The 24197-nt window shown below is 40.2% G+C and overlaps 1 protein-coding gene across 5 annotated transcripts in view; it reads left to right on the forward strand.

The window, feature by feature from the left end:
* The first annotated feature begins 358 nt into the window (after positions 1-358).
* Positions 359-24197, forward strand: part of SNX14 (sorting nexin 14) — an 84262-nt gene continuing 60423 nt past the window's right edge. For all 5 annotated transcript variants that reach the window (XR_011568469.1, XM_070796121.1, XM_070796125.1 and 2 more), the window contains exons 1-4: positions 359-649; positions 18731-18851; positions 20255-20331; positions 20411-20489. Coding sequence is in view for 4 of the 5 variants with exons in the window: in XM_070796121.1 (XP_070652222.1) it covers positions 510-649; positions 18731-18851; positions 20255-20331; positions 20411-20489 (417 nt within the window). In the remaining variant the exon portion in view is untranslated. The remainder of the gene's footprint in view (positions 650-18730; positions 18852-20254; positions 20332-20410; positions 20490-24197) is intronic.

The raw sequence follows: 24197 nt of genomic DNA on the forward strand, positions 1-24197 counted from the left end.
AGCGCTGCGGGGGGGCGCGTCCCAGAGACTACAGTTCCCAGCGGCCCCGAGCTCCGGGAGTACCGCAGGCAGGGCCCGGTGGCTGCAGGGGGGCTGCAGTTTCTCCTGTGCTCGGGCAAATCCTGTTTCTCCTCCGCAATACAGGCGGTTACTGGGTGCTGCAGCTTCCCCCCGAGTTCTGCAAAGGGCCGGCCGCCGGGGAACGGGGCTCTCCACTGGAGGCCGGTGCGAGGGTCCAGACCGGAGAGGTAAGCGATGGGCCTTGCGCCGCCGGCTGACGTCGGACACGTCTCGCGGCTGTCCCCGCAGGCCGACGGGGGGCGTGGCCGCGCACGCGCGGCGGGGCTCGTGGGCGGGGTTTTGGGCGGCTGCAGCCGGCTGACCGTCCGCCGGTCGCCGGCGGTCTGGGTCTGCGATCCAGCCCCCAGGGGTGGAGACGCGGGCGGTAGATGGGGGTTGCCTAGACCTCGGCCTTAGTCTTTAGTACAGCTTCAGCGACGCCGACGAAGATGGCGCCCTGGGTGCGGACTATAGGGGAGAAGCTGAAGCAGCGTCTGCGGCTGGACGTGGGACGCGAGATCTGTCGCCAGTACCCGCTGTTCTGCTTCCTGCTGCTCTGCCTTAGCGCCGCCTCCCTGCTCCTCAACAGGTAAGGCGGCGGCGCAGGGGCGGCCGCCACTGCCGTCCTCCCCACCCCCCGCGAAGCTGCAGGCTCAGGCGCTGTTACATCGCTGCGCGGAGACCGTCGGGCTGCGCAGCTGCGGGACGTGGGGCGAGCTGCGGGGGCCTCTGGGAGAGCGGGCCGGGGGAGCCGGGCGGGGCGCCGGGCCCGGAAGTGCGGGCGGGTGGGCTTGGGTGCCGCGGGTCCTAAGGCCTCGCTTCTCAACCATCCGGCCCCGAGTCTTACCTTGTTTTCACCCATTTCTTAAAACTTGGGCTTCCGTCGTCTATGCTTTTCAGAGGAATAAAATCTTTCAGGGCGGTCCGGTCAGCTGACGGAGGAGAGTTGCAAGGTCCGGTCGCTGTCTGTTTTTGAACGACTCGCCTCGCTCCTCCCCGCCCCGCGCGCACACGCCCACCCTATATGAAGCGATCCCAGCCTAGGCTTTCTCCCACAAAGGAGTGGTGGTGTTGGTTACAACACCGGAAGGATTTGTTGACCCGAAGTCAGAAAGCGAAATAGTACTATCATCCCTAGAATATTTCTAAAGGGAATACTGAAAGGTGAAATTGGTTAATTTCGTTGACATTTTGGAAGCGGAAGGTTCTGCCTCTGAACTAAACTGGTTGATGTCCTTCATTCTGTTGTTTCTAGAAGCGGTAGCGATGAAATAGGTAGTAGAGGTGAAATTATTTCAGAATTATTTCCAGATTTGCTTTTGGTGGAAAGACATGTGAGGCAGTTGTCAGCGATAACACCTGCATGTTTTCTCTCATAGTCTGAGCGTGCAACCATCGTTACTCTTTATCTGGAGATATTGGTCCCCAAGCATAGTAAGATCGGGGAAACTTAAACATGAAACTTGGTAAATTGATTTTGTTCTAAGATAACCGTTTCCTGGGTTTGTGTTGAAGTTGGATTTCTTCCCTTGTCGCTTTGCTTTCTAATTAGTTGATTCTGAGTTATATAATACTAGGTTTAAACTGCGATTAATGTTATTGGAAACTGTACTTTATGATGGTAAAATGACTTTAAGAGTATGGAGGACGTGTACGTGGAATCCTTAAGAGAATGGAAGCTATTAATTATTTACTTTATCATCTGGAAAGTATTTCAAGCCAGGTAAGCAGGTGTAGTATGAAAGATGTGCCAACTTTATATGATTGTTTTGTCCAGGCATCTTTACTTATCTTATTTGGGAGCCAAGTCAGTTTAGGTGTTCCACGTAGGACAACTATGTAGGAACAGGTTGAACTAGATTTCTGAGGGTTTCAACTTAATCATAGCATCCAGCATCTATATTATTAAGGAGTCATAGGATAGCATCAGTGTCTTTATAACGTCTGAACGCTGTACCCTGTATTTGTATTATGCAAAGAAAGAAGGAAATAACAAGTGTTATTTCTGAGTGGTTGGATTTATGAATGAGATTGTTTTTGTGTACAAGACACCATTGGGGGGTGTAGCTGTGGAACTAGAAAAATGAGAAGATACGCTTAGTACATATTTTCAAAAAATGATTTTTATACAGGCATTTCACCAGTTAATTTTTAGAAATAACTTTATAAGAAATTCTCAGTTTAAAATCTCCCCTGGTTGGAAATTCCCTGGTGGTCCAGTGTTTAGACTCTGGACTTCCACTGCTGGGGGCCTGGGTTTGAGCTCTGGTCAGGGAATTAAGATCCACTGCTGTACTTAAGTCACTTCAGTCGTCTCCGACTCTGTGCGACCCCAGAGATGGCAGCCCACCAGGCTCCCCCATCCCTGGGATTCTCCAGGGAAGAACACTGGAGTGGGTTGCCATTTCCTTCTCCAATGCATGACAGTGAAAAGTGAAAGTGAAGTCGCTCGGTCGTGTCCAACCCTCAGCGACCCCATGGACTGCAGCCCTCCAGGCTCCTCCATCCATGGGATTTTCCAGGCAAGAGTACTGGAGTGGGTTGCCATTGCTGTACTTAAAATGGATAACCAACAAAGACCTACTGTGTAGCACAGGGAACTCTGCTTGCTAAATGAGAAAAGAATTTGAAAAAGAATGGTTATATGGATATGTATAACTGAATCACTTTGCTGTACACTATTACAATATTGTTAATCAACTATACTGCAATGTAAAAAAAAAAGTTAAAAAAAAAAAAAAGATCCAGCAAGCCTCATGGCATGGCCAAAAAGAAAACAAAAGCAACAAACAACCCCACACCTCCCCAGAAAACCAACCAAATAAAAACTCCCCTGGTTAGTATGTGGTTAAACTTAGACTAGTACTCTTTTTGAAATTAACTTTTCTCTTATTGTCTTTAAATTTTAACTTCTAAAAATCTCTCAAGATGTTAATTAGCATATAAAATTTTCTTTCGGTATGAATAAAATTATGAATTTTATCTGTGGAAAGATAAATGGATATAACCTTTGGACCACTGTAACTGATTTGTGGTAAGAGTAGAGTAATATACTTTATGTATTTCAAATTATTTATGATATCATCTTTATAGTATTGTTTTAATATATTAGAGCATACGATTAGGATATACAGTTATATAGATTTGCTAATCATAGGATTGAATATTTGAATATTATAAGGAATATTGTAAGTTAATCCTAATAATAATGGTAATATCAATAGTATTAATAGGTAACTCTTTGTGAGTACTTTGGTCTAGTTACTGTGTTAAGAGTTTTCATTATTATTGAGGCAATTTATTCATGTGGTCACAAGTTTTGAATCTGAAGCTTGACTGTTCAGAATTTTATTCTGATTCCTCCTTTAACTAGTTATATGACTTTGGATAAGTAATCCAATTTTTGAGTCAGTCCCCTAATCTGTGTAATGTGCATAATACTGGAGCCTGCATTTTGTGATTACTGTGATGATTTAAGTGTTTTTGTTGTTTGCTGGGTCTTTGTTGCTGCACACAGGCTTTCTGTGGTTGTGGTGAGCAGGGGCTACTCTCTTGTTGCGGTGTGTGGACTTCTCATTGTGCTGGCTTCTCTTGTGGAAGAGCACAGGCTCTAGGCACATCGGCTTCAGTAGTTGCAGCCCACAGGCTCTAGAGCACATACTCAGTAGTTGTGGCACGTGGGTTTAGTTGCTCTGTGGCATGTGGGGTCTCCCCGACCAGGGATCAGACCTGTGTCCCTGCATTGGTAGGTGCATTCCCATCTACTATATGACCAGTTCAGTTCAGTTCAGTCTCTCAGTTGTGTCTGACTCTTTGCGACCCTATGGACTGCAGCACAACAGGCTTCCCTGTCGATCACCAACTCACGGAGCCTACCCAAACTCATGTCCATCCAGTTGGTGATGCTATCCAACCATCTCATCCTCTGTTGTCCCTTTCTCCTCCTGCCTTCAATCTTTCCCAGCATCAGAGTCTTTTCCAATGAGTCAGTTCTTCCATCAGGTGGCCAGAGTATTGGAGTTTCAGCCTCAGCATCAGTCCTTCCAATGAATAATCAGGATTGATTTCCTTTAGAATGGACTTGTTGGATCTCCTTGCAGGCCAAGGGACTCTCTCAAGAGTCTTCTCCAGCACTGTAGTTCAAAAGCATCAATTCTTCAGCGCTCAGCTTTCTTTATAGTCCAGCTCCACATCCATATATGAGTACTGGAAAAACCATAGCTTTGACTAGACGGACCTTTGTCGACAAAGTAATGTCTCTGCTTTTTAATATGCGGTCTGGTTGGTCATAACTTTTTTTCCAAGGAGTAAGCATCTTTTAATTTCATGGCTGCAGTCACCATCTGCAGTGATTTTGGAGCCTCCCAAAATAAAGTCTGTCACTGTTCCCACTGTTTCCCCATCTATTTGCCATGAAGTGATGGGACCAGATGCCATGATCTTCATTTTCTGAATGTTGAGCTTTAAGCCAACTTTTTCACTCTCCTCTTTGACTTTCATCAAGAGGCTCTTTAGTTCTTTGCTTTCTTCCATAACTGTGGTGTTCCACCAGGGAAGTCCTTAACTGGGTTTTAATACATGGAACATGCTTGGAATGGTGCTCAGCACAAAAACAGTTATTTTTGTCTTATTTATCCTCACAACATTGTGAAGTAGGTACTGTTACTAGCCTCGGTGATTTTTTTTTTTTTTGAGATACAACGTATAAAAGAGTACATAACACATATGTAATTGTATAGTTCTTTGAATTGTAAAATATAACTCCCCGTGTAACCACCACTTACCAAGATATAAAACATCACCCTACTAGGCTCCATTGTCAGTAACATTCTCAGTTGTCATGTATCAGTTTTGTTGCTTTTTGAACTTTATATAAATGGAATCATATGGTCTTCTCTTATCTGGTTTCTTTTTCTCAACTCTCCTTTTGAGATTTATGTATATTATTGCATATATTGGTAGTTATTCTTTTTGTTATTATGTTGTTTTCCACTGAGACTATACCACACTTTGTCCATTCTGTTGAAAGGCATTTGCGTTGTTTATAATTTTTGGCTATTATGAATAATGCTGCTGTGAGTATTCTAATATATATTTCTTTTAATAGGCATATGTACTTATTTCTCTTGGGTGTATATGACCATAAATGAACATGGTTCGTTGTAGCATATATATTTGTTTAACTTAAGTAGATACTGCCAGTTTTCCAAGGTTATTATACCAATTTATACTATCGCCAAAAATGTTTTATAGTTTTGTCTAATATTGTTTATAGGTTTAATTTAGCCATTTTACTTAGTGTATAGTAGGAGGTCATTGTAGTTTCAATTTGTAGGGTCTTGATTATAGCTCCATTTTACAAATGAGCAAACTGAAGCTAAGAGTTGTTCAGTAATTTTCTCATAGATAGTAAGTAGCAGAATGGGATTCTAATGATGATCATTCTGATTTAGAAGCCCAAGCTTTTAAAAATTACATTAAAAAGACATTATTAAGAAAAATTTATTAATAACTTTCTAAATAACATTGATTCATATAAACTGTAAGTGAAAGTCGCTCAGTTGTGTATGACTCTTTGCAACCGCATGGACTATGTAGTCCATGGCATTCTCCAGGCCAGAATACTGGAGTGGGTAGCCTTTCCCTTCTCCAGGGGATCTTCCCAACCCAGGTCTCCCTCATTGCAGGCGGATTCTTTACCAGCTGAGCCACAAGGGAAGCCCAAGAATACTGGACTGGATAGCCTATCCTTTCTCCAGGGGATCTTCCTGACCCAGGAATCAAACTGGGGTCTCCTCCATTGCAGGTGTATTCTTTACCAACTGAGCTATGAGGGAAGCCCTAAACTGTAAAGAAGTCAGAAAATTGAAAGGTGTTCAGAATCACTCATAAATTTACCATTCAAAGATGACCACTGTTGTTAACATTCTAGTCACTTTCCCTGCAATTTACAATTTTATTTTATAAATTGTAGCCTTTTCTATATATGGAGCCACTTCTTAATATATTTTATTATTATTTTCTTTATTACTTTTTAAGTTACCACAATTGGCTTACATACACTTTAACAGTATTAAGACAGACTCTTCTAAAGTACTTTAGTGAACTTGTTTAATTATTAAAACAACCCTGTGAGTTAGGTATTATTATTACCCCTGTTTTATAGAGGACCAAACAATCGGAGAGATTAAGTAATTTGCGTTTTATCATATCCAGGATTAGAACCCAGACACTACAATGTTTTTTATTCCAAACTTAATGGGTCTTTCACTCTGTGTTCTGTTTCTTTTGTCTATTTTTCTCTTTCTACAACAGTACTGAATTGTTTTTAAAATGACAGTATTGTAGTTTTGTAGTATGTTTTTTATATACAGTTGGGCTGTTGGTCAGAACATCTACGTATGGTTTCACGTGTGACTTTTTTCCCCAAATGGTGTTGGGTGACAAGGATGAGTATCCTGAGGAAGAGATTCCACTGGAAGCTGTACTTTTTTTATGACCTAACCCTGAAATTTAGGCAGTTAGGTAGCTTCACTTCTGCTGCATTCTTTTGATTAGGAGTGAGTTATTAAGGCCAGCCTCTATTCAAGGGGAAGGAAATTAGATTCCTGCTTTTGATGTGAGGAGTGCAAAGAATTTGCACAGTTTTATTTAATTTGTAAATTAATCTGTGTAGAATTGATGTTACTTAACTATATTTAATGATTTCATCCATGAACATATCTTTCCACATTCATTCAGATCTGCTTTTATGGTCTTTTAATAGATTTTTTTCTTTTTTTCATTTAAAAACTTTATTATAAAGTTTTTTATTATAGAAAACTTCAATCACATACAAAATAAAAATAGAGTAGTACAATGGAACCTGTAAATACCTATCTCCTGGCTTCAAAAATGATCAGTTCAAAGCCAAGTATCACTCCTGTCCCTAATTATTTTGAAGGAAACGCCATGTGAGATGTTTTGTCTATAAACATCAAACATTTCAGTGCGTACGTACTCAGTCGTTTCAGTCATGTCCAACTCTCTGCTACCCTACAGACTAGAGACCTCCAGGCTCCTTTTTGTCCATAGGATTCTTCAGGCGAGAATACTGAATTGGGTTGCCATGCCCTTCTCCAGGGATTCTTCCAGACCCCAGGATCAGGCCTGCGACTCCTGTATCTCCTGCGTTGCAGGCAGGTTCTTTACCCACTGAACCACCTGGGAAGCCCAAACATTTCAGTGTGAGTGTTAGTCCTCAGTGTGTCCGACTCTTTGCGACCCAATGGATCATCGAACAAGCAAGAGAGTTCCAGGGAAACATCTATTTCTGCTTTATTGACTATGCCAAAGCCTTTGACTGTGTGGATCACAATAAACTGTGGAAAATTCTGAAAGAGATGGGAATACCAGACCACCTGACCTGCCTCTTGAGAAATTTGTATGCAGGTCAGGAAGCAACAGTTAGAACTGGACATGAAACAACAGACTGGTTCCAAATAGGAAAAAGAGTATGTCAAGGCCATATATTGTCACCCTGCTTATTTAACTTCTATGCAGAGTACGTCATGAGAAACGTTGGGCTGGAAGAAGCACAAGCTGAAATCAAGATTGCCAGGAGAAATATCAATAACCTCAGATATGCAGATGACACCACCCTTATGGCAGAAAGTGAAGAGGAACTAAAGAGCCTCTTGATGAAAGTGAAAGAGGAGAGTGAAAAAGTTGGCTTAAAGCTCAACATTCAGAAAACGAAGATTATGGCATCTGGTCCCATCACTTGGCAAATAGATGGGGAAACAGTGGAAACAGTGTCAGACTTTATTTTTTTGGGCTCCAAAATCACTGCAGATGGTGACTGCAGCCATGAAATTAAAAGACGCTTACTCCTTGGAAGGAAAGTTATGACCAACCTAGATAGAATATTTAAAAGCAGAGACATTACTTTGCCAACAAAGGTCCGTCTAGTCAAGGTTATGGTTTTTCCAGTGATCATGTATGGATGTGAGAGTTGGACTGTGAAGAAAGCTGAGCACCGAAGAATTGATGCTTTTGAACTGTGGTGTTGGAGAAGACTCCTGAGAGTTTCTTGGACTGCAAGATCCAACCAGTCCGTTCTAAAGGAGATGAGCCCTGAGTGGTCTTTGGAAAGAATGATGCTAAAGCTGAAATTCCAATACTTTGGCCACCTCATGTGAAGAGTTGACTCATTGGAAAAGACTCTGATGCTGGGAGGGATTGGGGGCAGGAGGAGAAGGGGACGACAGAGGATGAGATGGCTGGATGGCATCACTGACTGAATGAACGTGAGTTTGAGTGAACTCTGGGAGTTGGTGATAGACAGGGAGGCCTGGCGTGCTGCGATTCATGTGGGGTTGCAAAGAGTTGGACATGACTGAGCAACTGAACTGAATTGGACTGTAACCCGCCAGGCTCTTCTGTCCATGGAATTCTCCAGTCAAGCACATTTGAGTGGGTTGCCATTTTCTCCTCCAGAGGATCTTCCTGACCAGGGATCAAACCCAGGTCTCCTGCATTGCAGGCAGATTCTTTACTGTCTGAGCCACAAGGGAAGCCCCCAAAGCTTCTTATTTAATGTGTGTGTTAGTAACTCAGTCAGTGGGTATCAAACATTTCAGTAGGTGTCTTTAACTGATAAGAGCTTTTTTTTTCCCTTGGCTGTGCCATGCAGCTTGCAGGATCTTAGTTTTCAGGCCAGGGTTTGAACCCGGACCCCCGCAGTGCCCCAGAATCCTAACCAGTAGGCCACCAGTGACCTCCCAAGAGCTTTTGTTTTTCTACATAACCAGGATACCACTTCATTCTTTTTTTTAAGTTTTTTTTTTTTTTTTTTGGATGTGGACCATTTTTTAAGTCTTTATTTAATTTGTTACATTATTGCTCTGTTTGATGTTTTGCCTTTTTGGCCAGGAGGCATGTGGGATCTCAGTTCCCTGACCAGGGATTGATCCTATACCCACTGTGCTGGAAGGCAAGGTCTTAACCACTGGACCACCAGGGAAGCCCCCACAATACCATTTCACAATAAAAAAGCTGTTAGCATCCTTAAAATATCTATTCATTGTTCAGATTTCCCTGAATCTGTTAGAACTTTATCCTCCAATATTTTATGATGAAAAGTTTTAAATATACAGCAGTGTTGAAATTTATAGTAAATGATCAATCATCATTAAAATTTTACTGTATTTTTATATGCTTTGTCATGAGCCTGTCTATCCATTACGCCAACCATAATGAATCTTATTTATAAACAGCCTTTTAGATTTATTCAAATAATACCCAAGTATGATCTTTTAATCTGAAAATTTCTTCCCTTTTTTTAACCTTGTAATTTATTTGTTGGGGAAACTGGCCATTTGTTCCATAGAGTTTTCCACAATTTGGCTTCTGCTGATTGCTTCCCTGCAGTGTTTTTGAATGTCCCTCTAGGTTCCCTGTAATCTAGTAATTAGGTTAAAAGTCATCATTGTTATGATTTTTTTTCTCCTTTAGTTCATGATGATTAAAAGATACTGAACTATTTAGAAAAATATGCCTTTCTTATAGTGTGTTATTCTTTATTTTATGATATACTGCTAGTTTTAATTAACTAGTATTTTACTGAGTATTTCATTTCTATATTCATGAATAAAATAGACCTAAGGATTTCCTTCTATTATCTTTATCAGGTTGGGGGATTAAAATTATATTAGTCCTTTTAAATTGGCAGCTTTTCCTCATTTTTTTCCTCCCTGAAAGCAGTCTGTATAAAGTAAGGATTATCTATTTCATGAAAGTTTGGTGAAATCATTTGGGCCAGGGGCCTTTTTTTTTAAAGCCAGGTCTCTGATTATATTTTAATTTCTCTAATAAATAGTTGGTCTATTCAGGTTATCTAGTTCTTAACATCCTAATTCTTAGCATTTTTTTTTTCTAAAAATTTGTCATATTATTTATCCAGTTTATGACTATATGGAGAAGGAAATGGCAACCCACCCCAGTAGCCTTGCCTGGAAAATCCTATGGATGGAGGAGCCTGGCAGGCTACAGTCCATGGGGTCACAAAGAGTCGGACACGACTGGGCGACTTCCCTTTCCCTTCCCTTATGACTATATAGTTGTTTATAGTGGAGAAGGCAATGGCACCCCATTCCAGTACTCTTGCCTGGAAAATCCCATGGATGGAGGAACCTGGCTGGCTACAGTCCATGGGGTCACTAAGAGTCGTGCACGACTGAGCAACTTCCCTTTCACTTTTCACTTTCATGCATTGGAGAGGGAAATGGCAACCCACTCCAGTGTTCTTGCCTGGAGAATCTCATGGACGGCGGAGCCTGGTGGGCTGCTGTCTATGGGGTCGCACAGAGTCGGACACGACTGAAGGGACTTAGCAGCAGCAGCAGCAGCAATTGTTTATAGTCTTACTCTTCATTTCAGTTATAGCTGTGATTGCTTCTTTTTTTCATTCTGTGTTGTGTCAACTACAAGTTGGCTCTTGCTATGGGCACTTGCCATCTGTCTCTACAAGGATTAAATCATGCACTGCTTCAGCTGCTGACGTTCAACACCCCCTGAAAGAAGCTGAGGGTGGAGAGCAGAAATGAGGCACTCTTGCTGGGGGTGGTGTGGTGGGACTGGCAGCAGGGATCTTCAGATAGGTATTTTCAGGAGCCGATTTTATTAGCCTGATTCTTGTATCTCCTGATATCTAGAAAAACACTGCAATCCTTCATGGTGATGACTGTTCCTCGTGACTCGGGAAAGGTTCATGAGACTAGCAGAAACCTTTTGGAAGAATATGTGCTTGATTGCATGTATTCCCCCTTCACCAAAATCTCATATATACTGAGCTTCCCTCTTCCTTCTTTGGAGTAGTTTCTTAGAGCTGTTTCAGAGTGCTGTCTCCCACGCTGCAGTCCTCATTTTGCCGCAAATAAAATTTACAACTCTCATGTTGTGCATTTTTAAAAAGTCAACAGTTTTATATTTGTATCCTCTCTTTTTCTTTTCTCCCCGATCTGTTTTGCTAAAACTTTGTCTTTTTTAATTTTTGCTTTTGAGAATTTCCAAGCATACATAGAAAAAAGAGAGTACAAAGAACCCCTAAGCACTCATCACTCAGCTTCAACAGCCATTAGTATTTTAAAAAATCTGACCTTCCTCCTTTTAAAATAATTATTCTACACAAAACCATAACCTTACAAAATTAACAGTAATTTTAAAATGTCTTGTAATAGTCAGCTCATACTCAAATTTTCTTAATTATATAAACATTTATAATGCATTTGTTCTAATCAGAATCACAACTGGGTCTATTCATTTTATGTAGTCGCTGCATCTTTGAAGCTTTTGTAAGTATAATCTAGAACAAGAGTTGCCAAACTTGCTGTAAAGTGTCAGTAAATATTTTAGACTTTTCAGGCTATATCAGGTCTCTCTGTCCCATATTCTTTTTTAAATGTAAAAATCTTAGCTTTGAGGACTATACCATAAGCCTTTGTCAACCCTAATCTAGAACATTCCTCCTCACCCGCTCTTTTTTTTTCCCTTTGCCATTGACTTGTTGAAGAAACTGGGTTATTTGTTCACACTTTGGATTTTGCTGATAGTCATCTGCACCTCTGTATTTCTTGTAGACAGGGAGTTAGAGTTATAGACTGTTAGATTTACATGTTTTTTTTTAGGGGGGTCCACGTGTACTTCAGTGATGATGTGTACATTCTAATACATCACATCAAAAGGTAACTCCACATTAGGTCGAGTTGCCTCACTTTTTGTAGATTTAGGTGGTGACAGCTGCCCAACACATTTTCTCTTTGGTTTCACCATTTATTTACTCCCTTTAACTGTGTGGATCACAATAAACTGTGGAAAATTCTGAAAGAGATGGGAATACCAGACCACCTGATCTGCCTCTTGAGAAATTTGTATGCAGGTCAGGAAGCAACAGTTAGAACTGGACATGGAACAACAGACTGGTTCCAAATAGGAAAAGGAGTTCGTCAAGGCTGTATATTGTCACCCTGTTTATTTAACTTATATGCAGAGTACATCATGAGAAACACTGGACTGGAAGAAACACAAGCTGGAATCAAGATTGCCGGGAGAAATATCAATAACCTCAGATATGCAGATGACACCACCCTTATGGCAAAAGTGAAGAGGAACTCAAAAGCCTCTTGATGAAAGTGAAAGTGGAGAGTGAAAAAGTTGGCTTAAAGCTCAACATTCAGAAAACGACGATCATGGCATCTGGTCCCATCACTTCATGGGAAATAGATGGGGAAACAGTGGAAACAGTGTCAGACTTTATTTTTCTGGGCTCCAAAATCACTAGAGATGGTGACTGCAGCCATGAAATTAAAAGACGCTTACTCGTTGGAAGAAAAGTTATGACCAACCTAGATAGCATATTGAAAAGCAGAGACATTACTTTGCCAACAAAGGTCCGTCTAGTCAAGGCTATGGTTTTTCCAGTGGTCATGTATGGATGTGAGAGTTGGACTGTGAAGAAGGCTGAGCACCAAAAAATTGATGCTTTTGAACTGTGGTGTTGGAGAAGACTCTTGAGAGTCCCTTGGACTGCAAGGAGATCCCACCAGTCCATTCTGAAGATCAGCCCTGGGATTTCTTTGGAAGGAATGATGCTAAAGCTGAAACTCCAGTACTTTGGCCACCTCATGCGAAGAGTTGACTCATTGGAAAAGACTCTGATGCTGGGAGGGATTGAGGGCAAGAGGAGAAGGGGACAACAGAGGATGAGATGGCTGGATGGCATCACTGACTCGATGGACGTGAGTCTCAGTGAACTCCGGGAGTTGGTGATGAACAGGGAGGCCTGGCGTGCTGCGATTCGTGGGGTCGCAAAGAGTTGGCCACGACTGAGCAACTGATCTGATCTGATCTGAATCATTATAGGATGCAACATGGTGATTTGTTATTGTTTCATTCCTTCTGTATTTTTTAATTTAAATTCTCGTGTGTGTGTGTGTGTGTGTGTGTGTGTGTATGTGTGTGTGTTTGTAGAGTTGCTTTAATTTATCCTCTGTTAAGGTCTGTTTAGTTACAATGAAGTATAGCTCAAGCTGGAAAAGTAGAATAAATGCTTATACCTTTTTCTCTTAATTATCAGTTTTTAAAGTAATTACTGGTGCCCTAGTAACCTCAAGTAGTATCCAGCCAGAGGTTTTAATTATTTTATTAATTTTTCCGAAGAACCAGTTTATGTCTTTTGTCATTGTCGTCTACTTGACTGATTTCTGTTCTTTAGCGTGTCCTTCCTTTTTACGTGTTTGGATTTGTATTTCCTCCCCCAACCTTCTGAATGCTTAGCTTGTTGGTTTTCAGTATTTGTCTCTGATTAATGCAGGATAACCTCAACACTATAGATAATTTGGGTCAGGTGATTCTTTGTTGTGGGGGGCTGTTCTGTACATTGTAAGATATTTAGCAGAGCCTTGGCCTCAAGTCACTTGATGTAAATACCATACCATAAAAAATACCTCTCTTTTATCTTCCCACAGTTGTGACAGTGAAAAATGCCTCCATATATTGCCAAATTCCCCTGGCAGTGGGTGAGATCACCCTTGGTTTCGAACAGCAGGATTAATGTATTTAACACTAAAGATTTCTGTCTTAAATAATGCCTTTCAGTTACTGCTTGCCTTTACTGTGATGTGCATACTGCATGCGGTGTTTATTGTCACTCAGTCTAAGCGCAGGTCTGCAGTTCGTAATCCATAATTCAGAAATCAAAAAGAAATAACTTGTCCTCTAGATTTGATACACCAGTTACATTTGATAACAAATCCTGACCTGAACAGACTTGAGACTTGTTTATAGTATTTATTTATGACTTATTTATTTATGGTTTATACATTTTTCTGTGGAAATACTAATATCTGATTATGGAGTACTATGTCAGACCTCATATTATTTATGTTATTATAACATGATGTATTATGCTATATAATGTATGTTGTTTATGAAATATGTACTATGTAAGTGTTGAAGGATTCTAAAAATTGTGAATTCGGAGTCATATCTTTCTGGCTCAGAATGATTTTCAGTAAGCGTCTGTGGACACGGATTTCATAATTTCCTCTGTGAATACCTCTGTAACCCATTGAGTTAGTTTCTAGACTTAAGGTTTTTTAAAAGCTTGATGTCAAGTGTGCTATTTATTGGTTGGAGTGAAGCTTTGTATAAAACTTTGTATAAAGGAGTGGGAGGCATAAGAGCAGAAAAGTGAGTTGGGACCAGGTTGACAGGGACCACAGAGGTTTAGAGGGTTTGTGTTTCCTTCTGCAGGCAGGTTAATCCGTAGCAGTTCTTTGGGTTAACAGTAACCATGCTTATGTGAGAACTTTTAGTGATAGGTTTGTGGTGGATGTTTGTCAAGTGCAGAATTGCCCCGGGGGCCTAGAGACCAGTTTCCTGTAGTTGAGTGGTGCAGCCTTTGTCTCACAGCATTTGCACTTACTGTTCACTGTCTGTAATATGTGAGCACCTGTAATCATCATCTTCACCTTTTCTTACTACTTGGTGCTTTATTCTTCGATTCTGAAATCCCCAATCTTCACAATATCTTCTGTAGCCCGTTCTATTTCATGTTGCACCTGGGGCGGTTGTCCCCAGTCAAAGAACTGGTCTGGATGTGGCACTCACTTGTGTGCTTCCCTTCTCTTTAGTTCTAAAAATTTTAATTGGAGGATAATTGCTTTACAATGTTGTGTTGGTTTCTGCCATACAATAACAGAGTCAGCCACAAGTATACATATGTCCCTTCCCTCTTGAACCTCCCTCCTACCTACCCCTCTGTCTAGGTTGTTGCAGAGTACTGTGTTTGAGCTCCCTGTGTTACACCGCAGCTTTCAACTAGCTGTCTGTTTTACATATCTCAATGGACATGTTTCAGCGTTGCTTTCTCAGTTCGCCCCACCCTCTCCTCCCGCCGTGTCCACAAGTCTGTCCTCTGTGTCTGCGTCTCTGTTCCTGCCTTGCAAATAGCTTCATTAGTACCATATTTCTGGATTCCATATACATGTGTTGATATACAATACTTGTCTTTCTCTTTCTAACTTCACTCTGTATAACAGGCTCTAGGTTCATCCACTTCCCTTCTCTTCAAGATTCCTGTCGTGCTTGTTATCCAATGCCTAGAAACAGTTGCTGTGTATGATTTGTCCAGTTTTCTAGTTGTTTATGGTGGGAAGACCAGTTATTCTGTTGAGGAAGTAGAAATCTCTCACTCTTTTGGAACTTCTGCCATCTGTCTTTTCTTACTGATATTAGTCTCTTGCACTATAAGCTTCTAGTTTATAGACTTTTTCCATTTTAAATCTTGTGATTCTGGGTAACTTTAGTGTTTGTGCAAGTAACCCATCAAATACTGTAGTTTATCTTGAGGTCACTCTTCTATAGTCTCCCACTTGGATCACCTTTTGGTGGCCTGTGTTATCACCAGAGACTGTTCTTCCTGTGAAATCTTAAAAATTAAGCCTCCCACTTGCTGACCTGTGGCTACGTCTCTTATTCCGTCAGTCACACGGTACCTGCTTTTCTCTGCTTTCCTCCTATCCATTGTCCCTCTTCTGTTATCACTTACTTTCATCTGTGGTTTAGAGTCAGTCTAGCTTAGATTCCAGGCCCATCACTTTAGCGAGTCTACTGCCAGCATCCTTGACTCTCTTTGCTTGCATGTCACTCACTGAACAAAATCCAAACCTTGGATCAGTGATGCTGGTTTGTTTTATTAAGTGTTTATATCCCAGTTACTGAATGCTGCTAGAGAAAATCACACCTGTAAACTTAACTCTTCAGCCTTAGTACTGCCCAGCAGTTCCTGAGGATACCTTTCTCTTGACTTCTCTCCAGCTGCTGCTTCAGAACTTCCCCAGTCTTCTAGAACTCCCAATCATGCCACCTTTGCCTTTTCCTCTCAAGCAGCACCTGTTTCACTTAAAGGCCATCATAATGGCTTTGAATTCTTTTTATCTAATCTGTAGATTTAACTCCATTCTCATCAACCCTTTCTTTTTCTCTAGTATTGAAGAGGAGATATCACTTTCTTTTATAATTATTTTTTTGGCTCTGAATCCCAACTACTCCTATATTCTCTGCTGCTGCTGCTGCTGCTAAGTCGCTTCAATCGTGTCCGACTCTGTGTGACCCCATATATTCTCTAGGGGAAAATAATTCTGTGTTATCTTTTCTCTCCTACCTCATTTTCTTTTTTCTCTTTCTCTCCTATTAATGTTGAAATGTGATCCGATTTTACTAAACACCTTTCCTAATTGTCTTTCTCCAGCTGACACCTTAGCTCTTTTATTTATTTATTGTTCTTCTTTCCTTTGAAAAGAGAATTATCCACATTTCTTGATTCCACTTCCCCACCAGTCTTCAATCCATTACATCCTACTTTAATTGATTTGCCTAGTTCATCAGTATCTCTCTTGTTGCTGAAACCAATGGACACTTCTCAGTCTCTTTTACTTTATTTTACCAATATTTGATTATGTTTAACTACTTCATTCTTGTTGAAATATTTTCTTAATTTCTTCTTTTTTTTTAAATCTTGACAGCCTTTATGATTTGACCCCTGTTTTTCTTCTCAACTCTCCTAATTCCTAGATTCCTTTATAGATTTCTCTGCTTCTGCTTATTTCTTAAATATGTCATGTATTCTTCATTTTTCAGTTTGCAGCTTGTCTCTGGTCATGACATTCATTCCCATGACTTCAGTGATCTTTATGCTGGTAATTCCCAAACCTTTATCCTTGGCCCATATTCTCTGCAGAGATTTAAACTACCCAAAACCTGGCTGGTTATGGAATATTTCTGCTTGGTACATCTTGAAAGTGAAAGTGAAACTCACTCAGTCGTGTCCAACTCATTTCTACTTGGTGCGTCTTGAGAAACCTGAAAGTCAACATGTCCAAAAGGAACTGATTTTTTATTTCTCTCTTCTCCTTATATCTAATCAACTACTTAGTCCTCTTTTTTACTTTGTTTTTTTGAGGGAATTCCCTGGTGGTCCAGTGACTAGGATTCTGAGCTCTCATTGTGGAGGCCCTGGATTTGATCCCTGATTCTCCCTGGTTGGAGAACTAAAATCTCTTAAAGCTGTGCAGAGAGGCCAAAAACAAACAAAAAAAATGAGGTGTCTTTTGGTCGAGCCATTTGGCTTGCAGGATCTTAGTTCCCCAACCAGGAATCAAACTCCTGCTCCCTGTAGTGAAAGTGTGGAGAACCACTGGACCACCAGGGAATTCCCCTATTTAGTCCTCTTAATTCTTCCTGGGTGTCTCAAAACAGTCAGCTTCTTTTTATCTCTAAGTCTCTACAGGCCATCCATAAATTCTCCTAGATTAACTGCTTCAGCAGCTTTCTAATTAGCTTGCTTGTTTCCAGTTTAGACCATGCTCCATATTGCTGCCAGAGTAGTTTTCTGATTATACAGTCTGATGATAGTGCTTTCCTTCTTAAAACTCTTAAAAATTCTTAAAATCTTCTTAAGTTGTTCATTGTCTCCTGGGTATTACCCAGGACTCTGGATGGTAGATGAAAGAAACTCATATCACTCTAGGTTTGGCAGAGAGGGGAATCACTGGATGCTTATGTAAGTGCAGAAAGAACTGGCGAGTAGCCAGGCCTCAGAAACTTTGAAATACTTTTTGCATCTCCCTGATTGTCCCCCTTCTCTCTGGTTTGGCTTCATTCTCTTACTATGTAGTGATTTGTGAACTGAAGAACTAGCACCAAAGTTTTAACTTTGTGTCCTTACTCACGGTTAGAGTTGTTGAGGGGCTGCATTGTTGAGGGGCTGGTGCTTGGCAAAATTATGGTAACTGAAAACTGTGCAATGTGAGGACAGACTGTATTGCGACACCGTAACGTGACTTATTACATGACACTAGGTCGTATGGCTATGGCTTGTTTTTTTAGGCTCATCTCAAGGCCACGTCTTCCTTGGAGCCGTGCACAGATCTTACTTAGCTCATGTTGTTCTCTCAAGTTTGAATTCCCCTCATTCCTCTACCCTGTCCCCTTGTGTCGCTTTTCTCCTACTCATTCTTTAAGTTTTCCCAGAGACACAGCTTTCTCTGCAAAAAGCTTTTCTTTTTAAATTTGGGTATTCTGCCTTGGGTGCTCTCATATCATGCGTACTTTCTCTGTCATAGTATAGAACACATCATCACACTGTGTTGTATTCATTTCCTTACCTGCTACACCTAAGGGATAGTGTTTCCTATGCAAATAGACACAGTGCTGTTCCTTACTATATCCCCAGAACCTAGTACTGTGTAGGACTAAATGGGTACTCAGTACAATTTTTGTTTTGATTTAATGCAAAATAATCAGAATTTTGGTGGGGTATGAATACTACACTATCATTAGAAGATATTCTGGAAAAATGTAGTATTGGCTAGTTAAACATGACAGCCTAGGTGCCAAGTTATGAAATATTGTGGATTTATACGTCTTTATACTTTAAATGAAATATACCTTTGATAGCAAACATTCTAATATTCTTATAGTTAATAAGTATATTACAGAAAACATGACTTGAGGAATTGCATCAGCCTGATACTGTAGATGCTTAATTAAATACTCATTAAATCAAGGAAGCACAAATTAGTTTTATATGCATTTTTGGTTCTAATAATTGTCTTTATTTATTTCTAAGGTATCTTCATGTTTTAATGATCTTCTGGTCGTTTGTTGCTGGAGTTGTCACATTTTACTGCTCATTGGGACCTGATTCTCTGTTACCAAATATATTCTTCATGATAAAATACAAACCTAAGGTAAAATTTATGTGTTCTTATTTTTAAGAGAGTCAGTATATATGATTCTATGCTGTTCGATATTCTTCTTGAAAGCATGTTAAAGCAGTGATTTCTAAAATATCTGTCTGCTATAATTTAATAATGAAAGACATCAGAACATTTTCAAAGTGAAATTTGCATATGTATATATTTTTAAAGTGTACAGTTCTCCCAGGAGGAGTTAGGAAGAGAAAATTAAAAATTCTCAGAAAATTGGGTCCATAATTTTAGTGTCCTCTAACTTCACATTAACTTTGAGGACAGTAAATAAGAGGTTCCCAAAGTTGCTTATACAGTAGAATCACTTAAGGAATCTTTAAAAAAAATACAGGTTCCTGGGCTCTACCCTCGGAATTTGATTGAATAGTTCTGGGCTGCTGCTAAGTTGCTTCAGTCGTGTCCGACTCTGTGCGACCCCATAGACGGCAGCCCACCAGGCTCCCCCGTCTCTGGGATTCTCCAGGCAAGAATACTGGAGTGGGTTGCCATTTCCTTCTCCAATGTGTGAAAGTGAAAAGTGAAAGTGAAATCGCCCAGTCGTGCCCGACTCTTAGTGACCCCGTGGACTGCAGCCTACCAGGCTCCTCCATCCATGGGATTTTCCAGGCAAGAGTACTGAAGTGGGGTGCCATTGCCTTCTCCGAGTTCTGGGCTAGGACCTTGTAATTAGTACTTGTTGAAAGCTTTCCAGGTGATTCTGAGGCACAAATGCAACTCGGGAACTCGTTGTTCCACGGATGTCTGTTTGCTTCATAGAAACAAATAATCAGGCAGTTTGCTTAACCAAAATAGTTTGTTTTGTATATCTGAACTTTGATGAAGGTGGTACTGTATTGAGTCTGTCTCTGGTAGGTAAAGTCCCAAGAGTGTAGATCAGGGTTGAGTGGGATATCTTGAAGTCTTCAAGTAGCTGCAGTCCCTCATCTCAGGTTGATTGATATTTCTGCTCAGAGGAAACACAGCTGTAAGTGGTGCCCCGTATTTGGTCAGGAAACTTACTAGTTATAGCATATGTTCTCCTTCATTGATTAAAGGTTTGGAGAAATAGAAAATAGTTTTTTCTTATACTTTTGCAGCAGAGTATCATTTTCAAATATAGATTGAATTTTTTTTTAATAAGTGAGCATAGCAGTTGACTTTAATTTTAAGCTTGGGAATTCGGTTTAAAAAGCATTTCATTTGGTATTTTTCTCCTATTGGCAGTTTGGTATAGCAAGAATTATTTATTGTAAAGAATAGTTTCAGTGTTAAAGCAGACAGTAATAAAAAAAAATCATGTCCTTTGAATTCATACACTGATTAACAAATTTTTGAAAAGTTGATTCTCTTTAGTAAATATGATGTGTAATGTAAAGACAAATCTCCCCACTTCCCTTTTTTAGCAATTAGGACTTCAGGAATTGTTTCCTCAAGGTCGTAGCTGTGCTGTTTGTGGTAAGGTGAAATGTAAGCGACATAGGTAAGTTAAACACTTAATTTGTTGATCCTTTCCATTAAGTTTTGGGTTTCAAGCAATTTAACTGTATGATTTTCTTTAGGCCTTCCTTGCTACTTGAGAACTACCAGCCATGGCTAGACCTGAAAATTTCTTCTAAGGTTGATGCGTCTCTTTCAGAGGTAACTGATTTAATTAATATTGCTGTGTATACCCAAGCAAAAAATGTTAAATACTTACGGGAAAGGGAATCATGGAGCATTTTAATAAATGCCACCTAATTGAGTCTTGGTTAGATAGTTGATTGTTACACAACTTGAATTGTAGGCCATAAGTGTTTTTTGATTCCATATCTAATAAAAATGGACATTTTAGCCAAAGAAAATGGTTTTACCTAGTTACTGTTTATCTCTTTAAGAAATAGTCATTTTTTATAATATGGCAGTAGAAATAACCAGAATAGAACAGAGAACAGGATACATTTCACTGTTTCTGCATAATATAGGAATAGGAAGTATGATCTCTTGTCTTTGTGGCAGTCACATTTTATATGTATCTTTTTGGTAACTATACCATGTTTTAGTTATTTCTTTGAGAGACTTGTTTTCTCCATCCATCTGAGAAAGCTGTCAAGTTCTTGAAGGCAGGGAATGGATCTCATTTGTCCCCAACACCAAGTGCAGGGGCCAGATGTATTGCTGGTATCTGATAGATACTTACTGAATTAAACTAAATGCCGATTAGTTGAAGAGTAGCATTAAACATCTGAATCCTGCCTAATTGTCACTTTCCCCACTTTGAATCCTTCCCTGGCGACTCTTGCGACCCCATGGACTGTAGCCTGCCAGGCTCCTCTGTCTATAGGATTCTCCAGGCAAGAATACTGGAGTGGGTTGCCATTTCCTTCTCTAAAGTATGCTGCATAAATGCTAAATTATTGGCATTTTCCTTTTTCCATTTCTTCTCTAAGCTCTTTTTCATCCTCCAGATTCCTGGATTGAAGACTGTGCTTTCCAATATGGTAGCAACTAGCTACATGTGGCTGTTAATAAATACTTGAAATATATTAGTCCTAATTGAGATGTGCTGTATATGTAAAATATGTACTGGGTTTTGAGAACTTCTTAAGGAAAAAGAAATGTAAAATATCCTATTATATATTTTACATTGATTATATGTTAAAATGGTAATATTTTGGGTATATTGGGTTAAATAAGATAGATCATAAAATTAACTTCACCTATTTTTATTTTTCTTTAAATGTAGTTAATAGAAAATTTGAAATTATATATGTGGCTGACATATTTCTATTTGAGAGTGCTGATTTGAGGTCTTTTGAAGACAAGACTTCTAGGGGAATAGTGATTGTAGTCGTTTGACACTTTATTTCTTTGTAAAAACTTTGACATTTTATTTCTTACGTAATTTTTTGACCTAGTGCCTGGCACTTATTGGTGTTGAGTAAATATTAGCTCTAATATTTAAAAACCATTTTCTGAGGTCTTGCTATAGACAGGAATTAGACTACATCCCAGGAATAAAAAGAAATAAAATATGCTTCTTTTCTTCTGGGAGCTTTGGTCTAGGAGGGGAGGTAGGCATATAAACAGACATGCACAGTGGAATGTAATGCAGTCAGTTCTGGAAGAAACATACAAGGTATGTCACTAGTACAGAGGAAGAAGTGCAGAACTGTAGAGAGGGGCAGTCAGAAAGTATGACTACATGTTTGCAAGCCTGATAGTGAAAGGGAAAGGGTGTTCCAGGGTGTTAAAAAGAGTTTTTGGAAGGAAAGAGAGGCTTTGAAACTGGGTGGACAGTTCCGTAAGCTGGAGGGTGAAATGTGAAGGAGAATGTGTGCAACGAAGAGACCATACTCTAGTAGCTAGTGTTTATCAGTCACTTACTATATAGCTTCCCCTGGTGGTTCAGATGGTACAGAATCTGCCTGCAGTGCAGGAGACCCAGGTTCGATCCCTGGGTAGGGAAGATCCCCTGGAGCAGAAAATGGCAACCTACTCCAGTATTCTTGCCTGAAGAATTCCATGGACAGGGGACCCTGGCAGGCTACAGTCCATGGAGTCGCAGAGTCTGACACGACTGAGCAATTAACACTTTCGATACTTACTATATAGTAGATATTGTGCTAATCACTGTACTTGTATTCATGTAACCTATGAAGTAGGTGCTATTTTTGATGGTTTTACCAAACCTAGGGTTTAGAGCATTTTAATAATTTTCTCAAGTATCATAGCTGGCTGGTAGCAGAACTCAATCTAAAATGCAGGACTGCTTTAGTTCATAACCAATTTTTATATGGCCCTTTGGAAATCAGATCATCAAAAGACTTAAAAGGCAATGCTGAAGATGTTTAATTGATCATAGATGTCGGTGATTTTCAAATTGTGTAACTGTAGTTTCCAGATGTGACTCACAGGATGTTCAGTTCGGTTCAGTTCAGTTGCTTAGTCGTGTCTGACTCTTTGTGACCCCATGGCTTTGTGACGCCATGGACTGCAGCATGCCAGACTTCCCTGTCCATCACCAACTCTCAGAGCTTGCTCAAACCCATGTCCGTCGAGTTGGTGATGCCATCCAACCATCTTGTCTTCTGTTGTCCCCTTCTCTTCCTGCCTTCAGTCTTTCCCAGCATCAGGGTCTTTTCCATTGAGTCAGTTCTTCACATCAGGTGGCCAAAGTAATTGAGTTTCAGCTTCAGCATGAGTCCTTCCAATGAATGTTCAGGACTGATTTCCTTTAGGATGGACTAGTTGAATCTCCTTGCAGTCCAAGGGATTCTCAAGAGTCTTCTCCAACACCACAGTTCAAAAGCATCAATTCTCTACAGGATGTAGTGGGAGGTGAAAAGGAAGTAGAAGGTCGTAGCTGCTGGCATGTAGCTTTCTCTTGCCTTTTCAGAATCAGTGCAGCTCCACCTTTCTTACTTTGATTTGTGGTTTGTTATATTGACGGTTTCATGCAGGTGAGTGATGTGGTCAAATGCATATTTTAGATCACTTTGGCAATTTTATGGAGAATGGAAGGGAGCTAACTTGGAAGGAGGGAGACTGATTTAGAGGCTATATATAGGGGTGAGAAGAGGTAGAAAAGAGCTACCTAGATGTAAAATCAGTAGGACTTCTGGTTGGATTTGGGGAATCATGTAAGATGAAATGTTTAATGGTAAGCTTTCCAGTCTCCTCCTGTGTCCTAATCCTGTCTCTGTGTATCTTATTTTTCCAGCTAATATCACTGATGCTTAGTTTTTGTAATAAAAAATCCAAATCTTGTTGCCTGAGTATGTAGAGAGTCCACAGTTTGCATTACTGGGCCAGATAAGATATATAGTCAGATTAGATATGTTGTTTCATTACCTCCCTAGTGCTTTTTAAAATTAATGCCCACTGCTGCAAGTCCTTTTAAAAATTATACTGTTCCACCCAGCCTCAAGAAATGGAAGGTTTAACACCAAGGATTTCTTTTGTTTTGTAACTTTTTTAGATATAACTTAAAGTTTTCACAAAGCTGAGCATATTCATATACCGGCACTCAGATCAAGAAACAAAAACATCATTAGACCCAGAAGTCCTGCTCATACTCCCTCCTAGTCTCTATCCTCCCTTGAAAGTTAATCACTGACTCCTTAGTTCCCTGACCAGAGATCGAACTTGTGCCCCTGCATTGGGTGTACGGAATCTTAACCACTGGACCACCAGAACCAGGGAAGTCCCCTAAGTCTTATATATTTGTTTTTTCATTTTATCCTGGGATTACTGACTTACAGAGGGCATTAGGAATGCAAAAGACCAGCCTGTTATTTTCTTTCTTTGCATAGAATTTTTTTGGTTCAGTGAATCTTCAGAGTCAGGAACAATTTAGATTAAAAAATT

Source organism: Bos indicus, chromosome 9, assembly GCF_029378745.1.
Source record: "Bos indicus isolate NIAB-ARS_2022 breed Sahiwal x Tharparkar chromosome 9, NIAB-ARS_B.indTharparkar_mat_pri_1.0, whole genome shotgun sequence".
Lineage (NCBI taxonomy): Eukaryota > Metazoa > Chordata > Mammalia > Artiodactyla > Bovidae > Bos > Bos indicus.